Genomic DNA, 20,240 nt, shown 5'->3' with positions numbered 1-20,240 from the left:
GCAGAAGCTCATCAACCCAAAATTGGAAGGTCAGACAGCAGGTTGCTTACTCATAGGGCTGCAGGAGCTGGCAAACCCCAAAGTCTGCAGGTCAGGTAGCAGGCTGCTGGCTCAACTCCCAAGCACTGGAGGTCAGATAAGTCAGATGCAAGATTGAGAGAGAGAAAGAGCTTTGCCAGAACATCCATATATACACAGGATGCAGGCCACACCCCCAAGGAAACGCCCATTGTATCAGATCACAAAAAGGAGGATAACTGCGTAATACTGAGAATCATGGCTGATCCAAGTTGATACATAACATTAACTGTCACACCATGTCTTCACAGTGTCCTCCAATCTGTGCCAGTTCCTCAATCTCTCCTTGTTTTTCACATCCTTGACGTTTTTGAGGAGTCCTTGTCAGGTATTTTGAGAACAAATCTCATCTGGATGTGCCTAATGTTTCTCATCACGGGACTGCAGTTGAGGAATTCTGTGAAAACTGCCATGGAGCTGAAGTGCCCTACTCATCCATCACACCATGCCAGCGTGTTTCACTACATAACTGTAGTGTGTTTCACTATGTAACTGCAGTGTTTCACTACAGGGGATGTTAACCTGGACCACTTGATGAAAACAGTGTCTATCACTTTCCTCTACTGTAAAGTTACTATTTTTCCCTTTATATTCAATAAATGTTTAGGGGGGACATATCTTGAAGCTATGCAAATATTCTGTTTTTCCTTAAACATTTGCTTACTAATTTTAGCATTCATTAATGGCTCTTGCCTGCTGCAACTGTTACTGTGGTATTCTATTTCCTTTACTCTTTCTACATTTGTTGATCAGAATTCATCTCTGGGGAAGAGTTATTCCCATTTATTTATATTGGTATGGACTCATGGATATTTTATTTGGAGGGTTATAGTCTAATGTTGTGTGCCACTGAATTGATTCTGACCCACAGCGACCCAGATGACAGAGCAGAACTGCCCTATGGGGTTTCCTGGGTTGTAACCTTTATGGGAGGAGATCACCGGGTCTTTCTTTTGGGGATCTGCTGGGTGGATTCAAACTGCTGACCTTACGATGAGCAGTTGAGCGCTTAACTATTCCCTCACCATAATCTAAAACCATCTTTATTTATTTTGTTGCTCAAGTTGTTCTAGCTTTGGCCATTGGGAGCTCTTTGCAGATGTCTTCTCTATCCTTTTGACATGTCTTTTCTTCTTCTTCCTTAAGCACTTTCTAGTATCAGAAGATGTTTCAGGGTCATCTTGCATTTTCTCTGCTTCAGCCATGGAAACAAACACCTTCCAAGTACCCTGGTCCTTTTATTGGAAACCATGATCTGGGCACTGGAAGTACTCATTGCTCCAGAGTGTGACAGATTCTGGACACTCTTAGCACAAAGGGCTAGGGAAACATATGTATTGTAGTAACCCATGTATACTCATATGTTGTTGTTATTCTTAGGTGCCACTGAGTCAGTCTGACTCATAGCAACCCTATGTCCAAAAGAACAAAACACTGACCAATCCTGCACCAGTCTCACAATCCTTGCTAAACCTGAGCACAGCATTGCGGTCACTGTGTCCCTCCACCTTGCTGAGGGTTTTCCCCTTTTTTGCTGACCCTCCACCTTACCAAGCATGGTATCCTTCCCTGGGGAATGGTCCCTTCTGACAACCTGACCAAAGTAGGTGACATGAAGTCTGGCCATTCTCGCTTCCAAGGAGCATCCTTGGCTGCACTTCTTCCAGAACAGTTTGTTCATTCTTCTGGCAGTCCATGGGACTTACATTATTCTTCGCCAACATCACAATTCAAAAGCATAAACTCTTCTTCAGTCTTCCTTATTCACTGTCTAGCTTTCATATGCATATGAGGTGATTGAAAATAGCATGGCTTGGGTTAGGCACACCTTAGTCTTCAAAGAGACATCTTTGCTCTTCAGCACGTAAAAGAGTTCATTTGCAGATTTGCGCAGCACAATTTTTTGTCTGATCTCTTGACCACTGCTTCCATTTTGGTTGATTGTGGATCCAAATAATATGAAATCTTTGACAACTTCAATCTTTTCTCCATTTATCATGATGCTGCTTATTGGTCCAATTGTGGCGATTTTCATTTTCTTTATGTTAAGATATAATCCATACTGAAAGTTGTAGTCTTTAATCTTCATCACTAAGTGTTTTCAGCAAGCAAGGTTGTGTTGTCTGCCTACTACAGGCTGTTAATGAGTCTTCCTCCAAACCTGATGCCATGTTCTTCTTCATATAATCCAGCTTCTCAGAATATTTTCACAGCATGCAGACTGAATAAGCTTGGTGAAACGATACCACCCTGACACACTCCCTTCTTGATTTTAAACCATGCAGTATCCCCTCGTTCTGTTTGAATGACAGCCTCCCGGTCTATGTACATGTTCCTCATCAGCACAGTAAGTGTTCTGTAATTCCCATTCTTCTCAATGTTATCCATAATTTGTTACGATCCACACAGTTGAATGCCTTTGTATAGTCAATAAAACACAAGTAAACATCTTTCTGGTATTCTTTGCTTTCAGCCAAGATCCATCTGACATCAGCAATGATATTCCTTATTTCACATCCTCTTCTGAATCCAGTTTGCATTTCTGGAAGTTCCCTGTCAATATACTGGTGCAACTGTTTTTGAACTATCTTCAGCAAAATTTTACTTGCATGTGATATTAATGATACTATTCAATAATTTCCACATTCTGTTGGATCATCTTCCTTTGGAATGGGTACAAATATGGATCTCTTCCAGTCAGCTGGCTAGGTATCTGTCTTTCAAATTTCTTGGCATAGATGAGTAAGTGCTTCCACCGTGGCATCTGTTTGTTGAAACATCTCAATGGGTATTCCATAAATTCCTGAAGCCTTGTTTTTCATTATTAATTCATTGCAACTTTGACTTCTTTCTTCAATGTCATCTTGATCATATGCCACTTCCTGAAATACGTGAACATCAACCATTTCTTTTTGGTACAATGACTCTATGTTTTCCTTCCATCTCCTTTCGATTCTTCCTGCGCCCACAGAATCTTTCAATACTACAACTCAGGGGTTGAATTTTGTCTTCACTTCAGCTGAGTGTGTTCTTCCACTTTGGTTTTCTAACTCCAGGTCTTTGCATATTTCATTGTAATAACTGACTTTGTCTTCTCGAGCTGCTCTTTGAAATCTTCTTTTCAGCTCTTTTATCTTGTCATTTCTTGTTTGCTTTAGCTACTCTCCATTCAAGAGCAAGTTGCTGAGTATTTTCTGACATCCACTTTGGTCTTTTCTTCCTTTCCTGTCTTTTTAATGACCTTTTGCTTTCTTCATGGATGATGTTCTTGATGTCATCCCACAATTTGTCTGGTTTTCGGTCATTGGTGTTCAATGCCTCAAATCTGTTCTTCAGATGGTCCCTAATGTGATGTAATCAAGGTCATATTTTGGCTCTTGTGGACTTGTTTTAATTGTCCTCAGCTTCAATTTGAACTTGCATATAAGTAACTCATGATTTATTCCACAGTCATCTCCTGGCCTTGTTTTGGCTGACGGTATTGAACTTCTCTATCACCTCTTTCCATAGATGTAGTCAATCTGATTCCTGTGTATTCCATCTGGCTAGATCTACGTGTATAGCTGCCATTTATGTTGTTGAAAAAGGTCTTTGCAATGAATAAGTCACTGGTCTTGCAAAATTCTATCATGCGATCTCCGGTGTCATTTCTATCACCAAGGGTATGTTTTCCAACTACTGGTAATTCTTCTTTGTTTCCAACTTTTGCATTCTAATCATCAGTAATAATCAATACATCTTGGTTGCATGTTTGGTCAATTTCAGATTGCAGAAGTTGGTAAAAATTTTCAATTTCCTTCTTTTGGCTTTAGTGGTTGGTGCATAAATTTGAATAATAGTAGTATTAACTGGTCTTCCTTGTAGACATATGGATACTACCTTATCACTGACAGCACTGTACTTCAGGATAGATCTTGAAACGTTTTTTGTCACGATGAATGCTATGAATTCCTCTTCAATTTGTCATTCCCAGCCCAGTAGATAATAAGATTGTCTAATTCAAAATGACCATTCATCTCTCTAATTTCAGCTCACTAGTGCCTAGGATGTTGATCTTCATGTGTTCCATTTCACTTCTGACCACTTCCAATTTTCCTACATTCATTCTTCATACATTGCATGTTCCAATTATTAATGGATATTTGCAGCTGTTTCTTCCCATTTTGAGACACATCACATCAGCAGATGGAGGACCTGAAAGCTTTATTCCATCTCTGTCATTTAGGTCAACTCTATTTTGAGAAGGCAGCCCTTCTCCAGGTGTATCTTCAGTGCCTTCCAACTTGAGGGGCTTATCTGCTGGCACTGTATTGGACAATTTTTCAGGGCTATTCATAAAGTTTTCCAGTAATATATCAGACATAGGAGCTCTGGTGGCGTAGTGCCTAAGGTATCTGACTGTTAACCAGAAGGCTGGCAGTTCAAACCCACCAGCCACTCCTTGGAAGGAAGATCGGGCAATCTACTTCCATAGTGATACTGCCTTGGAAATCCAAGGAGGGGTAGCTATGAGTTGGATCCGACTCGACAACAGTGGGTTTGGGGATATCAGACAGTGTTTCACTGCTATTCACAAGGTTTTCACCGGCCAATTCTTTGAGAATGAACGGCCCTGTCCTTCTTCTGAGTCTGTCTTAGTCTGGAAACACCACTGAAACCTGTCTACCATGGGTGACCTTTCTGGTGTTTCAAATACCGATAGCACAGCCTCCAGCCTCATGGCAACACGCAAGCCACCACAGTACGACAATCTGACAGATGAATGGTGGGCTGACAGATTAGATTTAGCCTTGGAGTATTTAGCAAAAACACTGTTTTCCAAAATTACTTAAGTCAGCTCCTTTCTCCCCTGCCCCTTTCAGTGGAATTGTCATTCATCTGAATCACAGTTAGCACACATGAATCACATTTGTCACACATGTTCCTTTTTTTAAGTGTTCTATTTATCCTTCCACATTTTAAAAATATAAGCTACACAGACACTTTTCTTCACCTTACTTTTTTCACTTAACAGTATATCCTGAAGACCATTCCCTAGAACTCCATGGATATCCTTTCCTCCCTTTTACAGTTGCAAGTTTCTCCACTGTGTATGCGCCATGATGTCTTCACCCAGTCCCTGTGCGTGACATTGTTTTCTTTCCAGCTATGTGCTGCAGCAGGCAGCCTTGTGCAGGCGCTCTTGTTTTTGCCAGTGTAACTTTGGGATAATTTTCTAAGGGTTGGTTAGTTAGTGAGTGAGTGAAGAAATACATTTGTAACTTTGCTAAATTTTGCTAAATTCCCCCTCCACAGAGGTTGTACCATTTGCCTTCCCACCATCAATTATGAAAATATGCATTCCTCCCACAGACTTGCCAAGAAAGTTGTTGTCCAACTTTTAAATTCTTGCCAATCCAATAGGTGAGAAATTCTATCTGTCTAGTTTTAATTAACATTGTTCTTATTATGTGTCAGGTTGATCGTGTTTTCATCTATTCAAGGTGATTTACATTCCTTGTGCTATGAACTACTCTTATCTCTTGCCAATACTTCTGTTGGGTTGTTGATCTTTTTCATCACTATTCTTAGAGGCCTTTTATATTGTAAAAATAGCCATCCTTTTTCTATGATAGGACTGTAAATGGTTTTTTTTTCCTTGTCTTTTTACTATGTGTATGTGCTTTTTATTTTCCATAAAATGTTTAAAAATTGTTCATGCAGTCAATTTTCTTCCAATTTTTTCCCTTATTGAATCTGGATTTTGAATGATAGTTTGCGAATTTTCCCATAGTCTGTCTGTAGATCCATTCACTCACGTTTGCTTCTAGTGGTAGTAAAACATTACTGCTTTTGCATTTAAATCTCTACCTCTTGAAACTGATCTCCTACAAATTATGAAAAACAGATCTAATTTTTATTTTTTCCATAAGGTTATTTAGCTATCCTGAAGGCAGTGAGTTCCATAGAGATACTGCCTTGGAAACCCAAGGAGGGGTCGCTATGAGTCAGATCTGACTCGACGGCAGTGAGTTTGGTTTGATTTTTGGTTATATCACTTATTAAAAAATCCATCTTTTTACTACCAACTTCAGACAAACAAAAAACCACCCCACTGCCTTTGAATGGATTCCAACTCACAAGGACCCTAATGTGACCAACTGAAGAAGTCATCTTTTTCACACACTAAATTTCCATGTATGATCTGGGCAGTTCTGCTTTCTCTGTTCTGTTCCCTGAGACTGTTTATGTATGTGCATACCATCACTATACAGTTATGGTTACAGAGGTCTCATAATGTGTCTTAATATCTGGTAGGACTGTCCTCCCACTGCCGTTTCATAAAGGCCTTCCTAGCTATTCGTGCGTGTTCTTCCAAGTAAACTGTATAAATAACTTGTGTAGCTCCAGTTAATGCCACACTTTAACAGTTACCTCCCACTTGGGGTCTCCTTCGTTTTCTACCAGCTTCAGTGCATGTTTGTTCTTCAAGTGCCTGTTGAACTCCCATTTGGTGCCATAAACAAAGCTGCAAACAGGACACTTCAAACCACCTGAAAACACAGAGGCAGAAAGATGCATTCAGCCCACACAGAAACCCAATGTCTCTCCTTCCATCCAGCTGCCGCACATCTCAGAAAGAGCTGATTTCGTCTCCAGCACTTACATCTAATTCAAGCTTATCCTAGCATTTAACGAGAATAGTGCAGTGTATACAATTCTCAGTGCAGAGCTTTGTTTTTCTTTCTTTATTGAAGGAGTACTTGCAGTCTAATAAGTGATCAATATTTTAAGTGCCAGAGAGAAATAAGGTGAATAAGATAATTCCTTGGCTGGGCTGATAAACAGCTTGAATCATTCTTTCATTTTACCCTTTGTTAATAATAGCAAATAATCCAGGAAAAAAACCTGAAGGACAATGACTGCTTTCCTCAGTTGCCTTTGACCCAAAACACTTAAGACTGAGAAGCGGACTCTCGGGCTCCTTCACATTAGAAACTACTCATCAGAAGAACCCCTCCCCCCCGCCCCCTCCCACCATGAATTTCCCAGCAAAGAGCAAATTAAGAAGCTGCTCACATCCTGAAATGTTAGTTATTGAACTGATTCAATTCTGCACATATTCTCAGAAGTGTTTGGGTGCTTTAATTAAGAGAATGTAAAACTTGAGGGAAAAAAAAAATTGAAGATTCACACAAAAGACTATCTTCCTGAAATTATACCAGTTTAGGACTGGATAAAAATGACTTTGAACAGGTTGTGCCTTTAGAAAGAAACTCCAGCTTCAGGAGGATAATTCTTATTGTCAGGCCTCCAAAGCCATCAACCTGGCACAGCCCAAGTCAGCCCTACTAACCAGGCAACTGGCCTGGGCCTGGGCCAGGAGGGACCTTAGAGCCCGTATCACGATGACTGTCTGGAACTTCGAGGCTCTGCAATCCTGGCAAGTCACCCTCCAAGCTGCAAACTTCTGGAGCCACCCATTCTTCCCTGCACCCTAACTTACTCTCTCTTTCTCTACCATGACCCCAAAGCTTCTCCTCTCCATGCCATTCCTTTCACCATACTTTGAGACTTAGAACCCAGGGGCAACAAAAATTCCTACCTCAGCCTCATCACAGAAAGTGCATGCCTCCACCCTCCATCCTTAATTAAGCACTGGCTCATCCCAAAGTCTACATACCTGGAGGCTGTTTATAACAAACCCCAGGTAAGGAGGAAGGCAGAAGCAGGTGGCAATGCCACCTCCATTGTAGAGTAAGAGCATTTCCTGGTCTGTTCCTCCACTCACAGTGCCAAGTCCACCACAGCCCAGGCCCTCTTCACCCGAAGTCTGTAATGTTGCTATTATTGCTACTTGCTGTTGTCTTCCACTCATGGCAACCTTACACACAACAAAACAAAGCAATGCCCGGTTCTAAGGCACCTTCATCATTGTTGGTCATCGGACAATATTCTGATTACATTAGTTAACTTTCATATCACAACCTCACAGTTTTTTGACTTCTTCTATCCCAAGGGTCTTCCCTAACAATTCATTATTTGTGAAATCTCATTCATTCATGTGATTATTTAGCACCATGTTCTTGATGTTATGTGGGAGAATGTCTGCTTCCCTAAAGAATATCCACTGTCATCAAGTCAATTCTGACTCATAGTGACCCTACAGGACAGAGGAGAACTTTCACATAGGGTTTCTAAAGCTGTCAATCTTTACAGAAGCAGACTGCCTCATCTTTCTTCCCACAGAGCAGCTGGTGGGTTTGAATCTCTGACTCTCCAGTTAGCAGCCAAACACTTACTCATTGTGCTACCAGGACTCCTTTAGCACCATGTGTGAGGCTATATCCAGGCGCCCTGCTGTGACAACACTGTGCCACCATGCTCTCTCTTACTCTCACTACAGTCATGTTTGGACTTCTGGGAGACCTCCAGTGTGTGTGCTGGTACACATTCTCCCAATCCACCAAGCCCTTCCTATCTCTGCTTCCCTCTCTCAAACTAACCTAAACCCTGTGGCCCATGCCTCCAAACTTTTATAGATAAAACCCTCAATATCCTTACCCACATCTCTTTCTTTCAAACCTACATGGCAAATCCACAGCCCAGAATCAATGCTGGAAACAAAATCCAAAATCAATATTCCAAAGCAATGTTGGAAACAAAGAAGAAGCATATTGGTAGTTGGAAAAGATGGCCTTGGTGAGAGAAATTACACCAGAGATCACATGATAGAATTCTACACAATCAATGACTTATTCATTGTAAATACCTTTTTTTCAACAACATAAATGGCAACTATACATGTGGACCTGACCAGATGGAATATAAAAGAACCAATTTGACTAAATCTGTGGAAAAAGGTGATGGAGAAGCTCATATCATCAAGCAAAAACAAGGTTAGGAGTTGACTACGGAACAGAAGAAAATTGAAAAAAGTCTGTGAGAACAAAATTATGACCTTGATAATACCCCACCTAAATTTAGAGACCATCTGAAGAAAAGATTTGACTCAATGAATATCAATAACTGAAGATGAGACGAGTTGTGGGATGACATCAGGAACATCATCCATCCAAAAGTTCACTAAAAAAAAAAACACTAAAAGTTGTTTTTTTTAAAAAAAAAGATTAATTAAATTGACAAACCACTGGCAAATTTAACAAAGGAAAAGAGGGAGATAATACAAATAGCATGAATAAGAAATGTAATGGGCAACGTCACAACAGAACCAACAGAAATAAAAAGGATAATATCAGGATACTATGAAGAACTGTACTCCAAGAAATTTGAAAATCTAGAATAAATGGACAGATTTCTAGAAACACACACTTACCTAAACTAACACATATTGAGATGGACAATTTTAACAGACCCATAACAAAAGAAGAAATTGAACAGGTCATGAAAAAATTACCAATGACAACAACAAATAAAAGCCCTGGCTCAGATGGTTTCACTGGAGAATTCTACCAAACATTCAGAGAAGAACTGACAGCAATCCTGCTCAAACTATTCCAGAACAGAGAAAAAGATGGAATCCTCCCAAATTCATTTTATGAAGCAAGCATAACTTTGATACCAAAACCAGGCAAAGATATCACTCAAAAGGAACACTACAGACCAATATCCCTCATGAATACAGATGCAAAAGTATTCAACAAAATCCTAGCCAATAGACTCCAACAACATATTAAAAAAATACATTATGACCAAGTGGGGTTCATATCAGGTATGCAAGGATGGTTCAACATTAGAAAAACAATCAACATCATCCATCACATAAATAAAACAAAAGAAAAGAACTACATGATCATATAAATCGATGCAGAAAGGGCAGTTGATAAAATCCAACACCCATTTCTGATTAAAACTCTCAGCAAAACAGGAAGAGAAGGGACATTTCTCAACATAATAAAGGGCATATATGCAAAACCAACAGCCAACATTATTTTCAATGGACAGAAACTGAAGCCATTCCCCTTACAAACAGGAACCAGATAAGGATGCCCTCTATTCCGACTTCTATTCAACATTGTATTGGAAGTCCTAGCCAAGGCAATAGGCAAGAAAGGGAAATCAAAAGCACCCAAATTGGTAAGGAAGAAGTCAAACCATCCCTATTTGCTGATTATGTGATCATATACGTAGCAAACCCAAGAGACTGAGCAAGAAAACTACTGGAACTAATTAACTAATTAATTAGTTAATTAACTAATTAATTAACTAACTAGAGAGACTGAGCATAGTGGCAGAATACAAGATCAGCGTAGAAAAATCAGTTGGATTCCTCTATACCAGCAAAGAGATTGCTGAAAAGGAAATCAATACCATTTACAATGTTGTTGTTGTTGTTAAATAGTTACTAAAAAAATAAAATACTTGGGAATAAATCTTACCAGGGACACAAAAGACCTACACAAAGAAAACTACAAAAGACTGCTTTAAAAAACCTTAAGAGATCTACATAAATAGAAGAACAGACCACACTTATGGATAGAAGATTGAACATTGAGAAAATAGCAATACTACCCAAAGCAATCTATACATTCAATGTGCCAAAGGGGCAGGGAGGCACCATCTTCTGACCTCCTCTAACCCCACAAGAAGAAGACAGAATCACCACCATTAGCCCAAGGCCTATTCCTGCGAGGCCAGACATGCTGACTCTCTCCAATCCTGTTACCAACCCTGACACCAACCGTTCTTCCCACAGCACCCACCACCTCTCTGCTGGGTTTGATAATTTGCTGCAGTGGCCACACAAAATTCACAGATTATGAGGTTTTTAGGGAAGCAAAGGGCTAAAATTCAAGTTCAGAAATGTACTCAGTCTCTTGCAGCCAGCCGTCTCACTTAGCAGCCAGCAGTCTCTCTCTCAGTAGCGTGTCTCGCATGTCTCTCAGCAGTGTGGGTCTCTCAGGAGTGTTTCTCTCAGCAGCATGTCTTTCTCAGTCAGCAGTCAGAGAGACTTCTTGTCCTTCTCAGCCGGCAGTGAGAGACTCCTTCTGCCTCGAGAAGGGCTCCTTCTGAGTCTGGCAGAGTGGCCAAACCAACCAATCCCAACATCAGGATTCTATACACCTGAGAGAAAGAGAATTTCCCAGAAGATTTCTTCATGCCACTCTCAACAGAAATACCCCAGGTGGATAACTTTAACAATCAGGAGCTACTGAGTTTCTCATGGCAAATTCCACCATGGAGTTTACAAAGACTTATGGCTAGAAAAGCCATACCAGGTAATTTCCTACACCACACAATGCAATCCCAATTGAGATCCCATCAACATTCTTTAAGGATATGGAAAAACCAATCACTAATTTTATATAGAAAGGAAAGAGACCTTGGATAAGCAAATCACTATTGAAGAACAAAGAACACCACTAGATCTCAAAACCTACTATACAGCCACTGTAGTCAAAACAGCCTGGTATTGGTACAACAGCAGACACACAGATCAGTGGAATAGAACTGAGAACCCAGAAATAGATCCCTCGACCTATGGTCAGCTGATCTTTGACAAAGGGCTGAAATCCATTAAATGGGCAAGAGACTGTCTCTTTAACACATGGTGCTGGCAAAACTAGATATCCATTTGCAGAAAAATGAAACAAGATCCTTACACCATACACAAAAATTAACTCCAGATGGATCAAAGACTTAAACGTGAAACCTAAACTATAAAGTTCCTCAAGGAAAAAGTGGGCAAATGTAGAGGCCCTCATTTACGGCATAAACAGACTACCAAGCATAACTCAAAATGCACAAATCGCAGAAGACAAACTAGATGAATGGGACCTTCTGAAATTAAATTGTTATGTGCTGCAAAAGAGTTCTCCAAAAGAATCAAAAGAGAACCTACATATGGGGAAAAAAATATTTGGCCATGGTGCATCTGACACGGACTTATCTCTAAGATTTACAGAAAAGTCCACCACCTCAACAACAAAAAAACAAACAATACAATTAAAAAGTAGGCAGAAGACATGAATAGACACTTTACCAAAGAGGATATTCAGATGGTCAGCAAATACATGAAGAAATGTTCACGATCATTAGCCATTTGAGAGATGCAAATCAAAACAACAAGATACCATCTCACTCCAGCACTAATGGCAAAGTTTAACAGGACAGAAAATAACGAATGCTGGTGAGGATGTGGAGAGATTGGGCCTCTCATACACTGCTGGTAGGACTGTAAAATGATACAACCACTGTGAAAAGCAGTATGGCAATTCCTTAAAAAGCTGGAATTAGAATTACTATTTCATCCAGAAATCCCATTACTAAGTGTGTATATATATAAAGAAATGAGAACCAGGACAAAAACAGACATATGCACATCCATGTCCATCACAGCACTATTTGCAATAGCAAAAAGATGCAAATAACCTACATGCCCATCAACAGAAGAATGGAGAAGCAAACTGTGGTACTTACACACAATTGAATACTATGCAACCCTAAAGAGTAATGTAGAATCTGCAAAACACCACATAACATGGATGAACTTGGAGGACATTATACTGAGTGAAATAAGTCAATCACAGAAGGGCAAACATAGTATTAGTTCATTATTGTAAAAAGTCAAGGAAAGGTTTATATATGGAAGGAAACTTTCTTTGTTGGTTACCAGGGATGGGAGGGAAGGGAAGGGAACACTGCAAAAAAAAAGCATTGACCCATGTCACTTTAGTTTTGTGTATTTGTGCATGAATTGTATTTCAATAAAATGTATTTTTTAAAAAAAGAAAACAAAAATCCTCACAACTGGACTAATAAGTAATATCATGATAAATGGCAAAAAGATTGAAGTTGTCAGGGATTCAATTTTCCTTGGATCCATAACTAACGCCCATGGAAGCAACAGTTAGGAAATTAGAGGACATACTGCACTGGGGAAATAAGCTGCAAAAGACCACTTTAAAGTGTTGAAGAGCAAAGATGTCACTTTGAAGATTAAGGTGCACCTATCTCAAGCCATGGTATTTTCAATCACCCCATATGCTCTCGTGGTACAGTGCCTAAGGCATTTGACTGCTAACCAGAAGGCTGGTGGTTCAAACTCACCAACCACTCTGCAGAAGGAAAATGAGGCAATCTACTTCCATAAAGATTTACCGTCTTAGAAACAGTGGGGGTTACTATGAGTCTGAATCAACTGGATGGCTATGGGTTTGGGTTTTCATACGCACGTGAAAGCTGGACAATGAATAAGGATGACTGAAGAAGAATTGATGCCTTTGAATTGTGGTGTTGGCAGAGAATACTGAAAGGTAACAGGGACCGCCAGAAGAATGAACAAATCTGTCCTAGAGGAAGTGCAGCCTGAATGCTCCTCAGAAGTAAGAATGGCCAGGCTTCGTCTCACATACTTTGGTCATGCTGTCAAAAGGGACTTGTCCCTGCGGAAGGATATGTTTGGGAAAGGAGAGGACCAGGGAAAATGAGGAAGACCCTCAACAAGATGGACTGCTACAATGGCTGCAAAGATGGGCTCAAGCGTAGCGAGGATTTTGAGGATGTCTCTGGTCTGGGCAGTGTTTTGTTCTAATGTACATAGGGCCGCTGTGAGGCAAAGCCAGCAGGGCACTCGGAGCACCCTCACCTCACTGCAGCCCAGCTTCCAACCCTGGGGGAGCACAGTGAGTCCAGCAGAGACAGGATGACTGACTGGGCAGGCTCCTGCCATCAGGAGAAAGGCTGGCAACAGATGCATTTTTAAGTTTAAGAAGAAGCCACAGGAAAGGCAGCTCCAAAAGAAGCCTGTTTTCTGAAACTCACTGTGCTCTCCCTCTGCTTTTTTTTTTTTTAAAGGCAACATAAAACATGCTTGTTCTTTCTTGCCCAGAGAATAAACTTAATTTTTAGCCTCCTTTGTCATTACTAAGGAGCTCTGGTGGCAGAGTGGTTAAAGCATTCAGCTGCTAACCAAAAGGTCAGTGGTTTGAATCCACCAGCCGCTCCACAGGAGAAAGATGAGGCAGTCCACTTCCATAAACGCACTGCCGTCGAGTTGGATCCGACTCATAGTGACCCCTCCTTGGGTTTCCAAGGCAGTATCACTACGGAAGTAGAGTGCCCAACCTTCCTTCCAAGTGTCCAAGCTCCACTTCCTTAAAGACAGACAGATTTGGAAACCCTGTGGTTTCTACTCTGTCCTCTAGGGTCACTGTGAGTCAGAACTGACACCGCAGCAGTGGGTCTGGTTTGGGCTTTGTTTCCATAAAGATTACAGCCTTGGAACCCTATAGGACAGTTCCACTCTGTCCTCTAGGGGCATGTGAATTGGAATTGACCTGATGGCAGTGGTTTTTTGTTTGGTTTGGTTTTTTTAATGATGACTTATTATTTATGGGTGCTCTGGTGGCATCGTGCCTAAGGCATTTGACTGCTAACCAGAAGGCTGGCAGTTCAAACTCACCAGCCACTCCTCGGAAGACTGGGTAATCTACTTCCGTAGAGATACCACCTTGGAAACCCAAGGAGGGGTCGTATGAGTCAAATTGACTCAACAGCAGTGAGTTTTGGGTTTTTTTTTTTTTTTTTTTTTAATTATTATTACTTACCAGTCACTAAAATGAAGGGTTTTCCAATGATCATCTTTTTAAAAATCCCAGGATGTGGCAGAGCTCCCCTGCCTTTTCTTTTGGTGAAGCTGACGCTGCTTCTCCCAGAAAAACTTCCCACATGGCAGTGCATGAAAGCAAACCACGGCAGGCTAAGCCAGGCTTTAAGAAATGGGATGAAGATTCCTTCCAGGGCCCTCTTTAATGGAAACTAATTTAGGGAGGGAAGACTTCCTTCTATTATGTTTAGATTAAAATTGATATGATAATGCCCTCACATTAAGTGAACCTGCAACCTTTGCAGTGATGACTTTAATTAAAGAACCACAAAGGGAAACATGTACTCTAGATGGAAACGCACTACTGTGCGGTTAATTGACATCAAAGCTGAGAGAAATTCATTGCTAGTCCATGCACCACGTTTGTCAGCCGCGTGCAGGAAAGGTCAGCCGAGGACACGGTGAATTTCCTTTCAGCACCGATATAAAAACCGCTAATGAAACCGAAACCCTTGACTCCCGAATTCCTCCCTCAGACTGATTAAGCAGATCAGAGGGCTGGATTTTAGCAGCCTTTGCTTTTTTGGGAATGCATGACATTCCGGAGGAGTTTCAGGCATGAAAACATCTGCTCCCCTTTGTGGCGGTCAACATTACTGGACATTCAACTTCCCCTGCAATAACACCACCCTTGGGAGGGCACAGAAGCCCCGACCCCAGCACCTGCTCTACTGACCCAAAACCACTTCTTACACTCTCAGGTCTCAGTTTTTCACTAACGAAAAAATGCTAAAGCCCGTAGCCTTGAAAAATACACTGAGGTAGGAGGAATAATGACCCCAGGATGCTCAGGCCTGATCCCTAGAACCCAGACACGTGTCTTCTTACAAGGCACAGGGGCTTTGGAAGTACAAGTCAGTTAAAGAGCCATTGAGGAAAGGAAAGACACTGAAATGTACACAAAAGCTACAGACAACAGAGACAAATACTTTAAGTACACAACACTGCAGCATCACTAGCATCAAATATCATGCTATGGATTAATGTGTAGACAGGTGAGAAGAGTAGGTGGGGGTAGGCCAACAGGAATATCCTCTAGACCAAGGATAGAGCTGGCTGAAGAGAATCTTACATATGCACTTGGGCTACAAATTAGCCACACACATTACAGAAGCAACAGAAGACAGGGTTGGGGTAACTTCTCAGAGACAATCACACATCTTGTGGGAGAGCATCACCAGGCCTGAGGGCTCGGGACCATAGTCTCAGGGGACATCAACTGGCACACATAGTTCATAAAAATTTTGCTCTACAACCTAATTTGGTGAGTAGTGACTGGGGTCTTAAAAGCTTTCAAGTGGCCATCTAAGATGAAACTTTTGGTCTCCTCTCATCTGGTGCAAAGAAGAGTGAAGAAGATTAAAGTCATCTGGAAAAAATTAGTCCAAAGATAAGATGGACCACAAGGACCTCAGCCTCCACAACCCAAGACCAGAAGAACAAGATGGTGCCTGGCTACCAATGCCAACACCTCAGAAAGGGATCAAATCTGGAGATCCTAGATAGAGTAGGAGGAATAAATGTGGAACAAAATTAAAAAACACAAAAATGACCAGAATTGCTGGTCAGAGAGAGACTAGTGGAACCCCTGAGACTATGAGCCAGGTTACCCTTCGGGCCTAGAAATGGGATTCACTTAAATGGATTGGCTCTCAGCCCAACAGTAGAAAGATTGACTGCAGTGTAGTAAATTACATAGTGTGGCTTTACTAGCCATAAGTCTTTGTAAACTCCATGGTAGAATTTGCTGTGAGCAAGTGGGTAGCTCCTGATTGTTAAAGTTATCCACCTGGGGTATTTCTGTTGAGAGTGGCACTAAGCAATCTGCTGGGAAGTTCGCTCTCTCAGATGTATAGAGTTCTGAGGTTGGGATTGGTTAGTGTGGCCACTCTGTCAGGCTCAAAAAGGAGCCCTCCTAGAAGTAGAAGGAATCTCTCACTGCCAGCTGGGAGACCCAAGAGACACACACTGCTGGGAGAAAGACATGCACTGCTGGAAGAGAGACACACACTGCTGGGAAAGAGACTGAGAGAGATTGTTGGCTGAGAGACGGCCGGCTGAGAGAAACTGAGCACGTTCCTGAACTTGAACTGTAGCCTCTTGCTTCCCTAATAAACCCCATAATCTGTGAGTTCTGTGTGGCCACTGCAGCAAATTATTGAACCCAGCAGAGAGGTGGTGGGTGATGTGGGAGGAACGGTTGGTGTCAAGATTGGTGAAAGGGCTGGAGGGAGGTGGCATGTCTGGCCTCACAGGGATAGGCCTTGGGCTACTGATGGTGATTCTGTCTTCCTCTTGTGGGGTTGAATTTGGTCAGAAGATGTGGCCTCCTTGCCCCTTTGGCACCAACATACCCCCATGTTAATGCACCCACCTACTTTAGGGAGATGCACCCCTTGGGTCAATCAGCCATAGGACACGAGAGGGGTAGCAGTCACATAGAGGGAAAGCTGGACAGACAGGAATGCATGGATGAGAAGGGCATAGGGAAAGGGTGGTTATAGATGGGAGAGGGGAGGAAAGTTTGTTTATTCATTCATTCATTCATTTATGGAAGGGAGTTTTTTTACAGTTGGGGACAGTAATTGGGGCCATGAAATCAAATGTGCATAAACTGTTGAATGTAAAACCAGTTTGCTGTGTAAATTTGCACCCAAAGCACAATAAAAATTTTTTAAATAAATAAAATAAAAAGATCCTGAGATGGGAAAGGAGCCTGGATTGTCCAGTGGGCCCAGTGTAACCACAAAGGTCCCGATGAGGGGCAGAGAGTGGCAGAAGGACACCTCATGGTGATGCCAGGGGAGATTGGACAGGCTGCTGCTGGCTTTGAAGATGGTGGAAGAGACCACGAGCCTAGGAATACAGGCAAACTCCAGAAGCTGAAAAGTGCAACAAAATAGATTCTCCCAAGAGATTCTCCCAGAGAGCCGTGCAGCCTGCTGACACCTTTATCGTAGCCTCGTGAGACCCATTTCAGGCTTCTGACGTCAAGAACTGGGAGACAATAAATCTGGGCTATTTGTGGTCATTCGTTACATCAGCCACAGAAAACTAATACAGGCACTAAAGGGTTAACGGGAACAAAGCAGCTTAGTTTTCAAAGGATGTCAGATGAAGACTAAGTGTATTTCATAGTATTAACACCTGGAAGATGGAGTCAGACTGTGTGGACAGTCTCATTTCCTTTGCCAACTCTTAACTAAGTGTGTGGCTTGGAGCCCAGCAAGAGTGCCTGGTGGGCATCAGGAAATGTGTTAAAGATCCTCATCACATCGGAGCCCCACATAAGCTCCAGAGTAAAACCAAAACCCACTGCTATCCAGTCAATTCCAACTAATAGAGCCCCAGAGGACAGAGTAGAAATGTCCCACTGGGTTTCCAAGGCTGTCAATCTTTACAGAAGCAAAGCCCAAACCAAACCCACTGTCAAGTGGATTCCAATCACAGTGACCCTAGAGGACAGAGTAGAAGTGTGCCATATGGTTTCCAAGGCTGTCAATCTTTACAGAAGCCAACTATCTCATCTTTTTCCCATGGAGCACCTGGTCGGTTAGAACCACCAACCTTTTGGTTAACAGTCAAATGATTTAATCACTATGCTACTAGGGCTCTTCAAGGGAAACAAAGTGCATTTTAGTATTAGCCAAACTAATGTCCCGGACCCCAATAGGAACATCTGGTAAACTGAGCTTAAGCAAGGTCTCCCCATTGCCCCTGCCCCTAACACACTTCCCAGAACCTTGAGATCTGAGTACCCTCTAGACAACTGCAGAGAGGATCAGGAAGGGGACACAGGTCCCAGAGATGGCCTTGGATGGGACTAGCATCTAGCCTGGGGGTAGAGAAATAAGAGTGACTAAGCAGCCCTGGTGGAAGGAGCTCTGGTGGCATAGTGCCTAAGGCATGTGACTGCTAACCAGAAGGCTGGCAGTTCAAACCCACCAGCCACTCCTCAGAAGGAAGGCTGGGCAATCTACGTCCATAGTGATACCGCCTCGGAAACCCAAGAAGGGGTCACTATTAGTCGGGTCTGACTCAATGGCAAATAACAACAACAACAAGCAGCCCTGGTGGTGCAATGGTGAAGCACTTGGCTGCCAACCACAAGCCTGGGGGTTCAAACTCACCCAGCAGCTCCAATGGAGAAAGAGCTGGACATCTACTTCCACAAAGGAGCCAAGAAAAACCCTCTGGGGCATATTCCATGTGTTAATATTATAAAATACAGTTACAGCCAAGAAAACCCTACAGGTTTTATAGTTCTTCTCTGTCACATGGGCTCACTATGGGTCAGAACCCACTGAACCGCACCCAACAACAACAGCACCACCCCACGTGTCACTCTCCCATGCACGATCGAGCAGCCACAGTAAATGCAACCTGGTCAGTAACCTAGGACAGGAGCCCCCTCCTGCCCCTCCCCTCCTCTCCCCACTCCTCCGCCTCCTCACCGCCAGCACACTTCAGAGCAAACCAGAAACAGGAGATGTCAGCTGTGTCAGGGCAAGGCACCGGTGGTCCTCGGTCCTCACTTAGGAGACAGGGTGTGGCTCCACCACTTACTAGCTCTGTGACTTTGCTTTATGAACATGTCCTCATTTCATTTCTTCATCTTGAAACAGTAATGATGATGCCACCCTCACAAGGCCATTGTGAGGAATAAGTTAACACTTAAAATAATCAATCAGTCAATAACATCTCCTTAGTGGAAGCATCTACCAATAACTTACTGAATCTGGGCCTTAATTAAAACCATTTCAAAATAAAAATGTCCCCAGAACAAATAAATGATGGCTGTGTTACCTGACAGTTTCTGGATTTTCTGATAGCAACTTTCCCTGAATCTAGAGTGAAAAACTAAGATATGAACACCAAGGTACATATGTACATGTATTTACATTCTTCTTACACAGAGCATTCAAAACAACCTATCAAGGATACTTTTATTGCGGTTGTTGCTGTCAAGTTAGCTCCGACTCATAGCGACCCTAGGAGTACAATAAAACAAAACACTACCCAATCTAGTGCCAGACTCACAATCCTTGCTATACCTGAGCCCATCATTGCAGCCCCTGTGATCAATCCATCCCGATGAGGGCCTTCCCTTTTTTGCTGTCCATTCATTTCACCAAGCATGATATCCTTTTCCAGGGAATGGTCCCTTCCGACAACATGATCAAAATCAGTGAGATGAAGTCTGGCCATTCTCACTTCTAAGGAGCATTCTGACTGTACTTCTTCCAAGACAGATTTGTTCATTCTTCTGGCAGTCCATGGGACTTTAAGTATTCTTCACCAACACCATAACTCAAAAGCATCAACTCTTCTTCAGTCTTCCTTATTCACTGTCCAGCTCTCACATGCACATGAGGCAACTGAAAGTACCATGGCTTGGGTTAGGTGCACCTTAGTCTTCAAAGACACATCTTTGCTCTTCAGCACTTTAAAAGGTCTTTTGCAAACGAACATCTCCAACAATTAGAGAAAGAACAGCAAGAAAAGCCTACAGTCACCAGAAGGAAGGAAATAATCAAGATTCGAGCAGAAATCA

At 42.1% G+C, this 20,240-nt stretch overlaps 1 protein-coding gene across 1 annotated transcript in view; it reads right to left on the bottom strand.

Annotated features, from left to right (window-relative positions):
- Window positions 1-20,240, bottom strand: part of ZFAT (zinc finger and AT-hook domain containing) — a 257,978-nt gene that overhangs the window by 46,349 nt on the left and 191,389 nt on the right. The window contains exon 12 of the mRNA XM_007940573.2: window positions 6,493-6,611. Within this exon, the coding sequence (XP_007938764.1) occupies window positions 6,493-6,611 (119 nt within the window). The remainder of the gene's footprint in view (window positions 1-6,492; window positions 6,612-20,240) is intronic.

Source organism: Orycteropus afer, unplaced genomic scaffold, assembly GCF_000298275.1.
Source record: "Orycteropus afer afer isolate SDZICR_OR568_19922 unplaced genomic scaffold, OryAfe1.0 scaffold00069, whole genome shotgun sequence".
Lineage (NCBI taxonomy): Eukaryota > Metazoa > Chordata > Mammalia > Tubulidentata > Orycteropodidae > Orycteropus > Orycteropus afer.
Note: the sequence above shows the minus strand (reverse complement) of the source record. Positions and strands in the feature narration are given on the sequence as shown.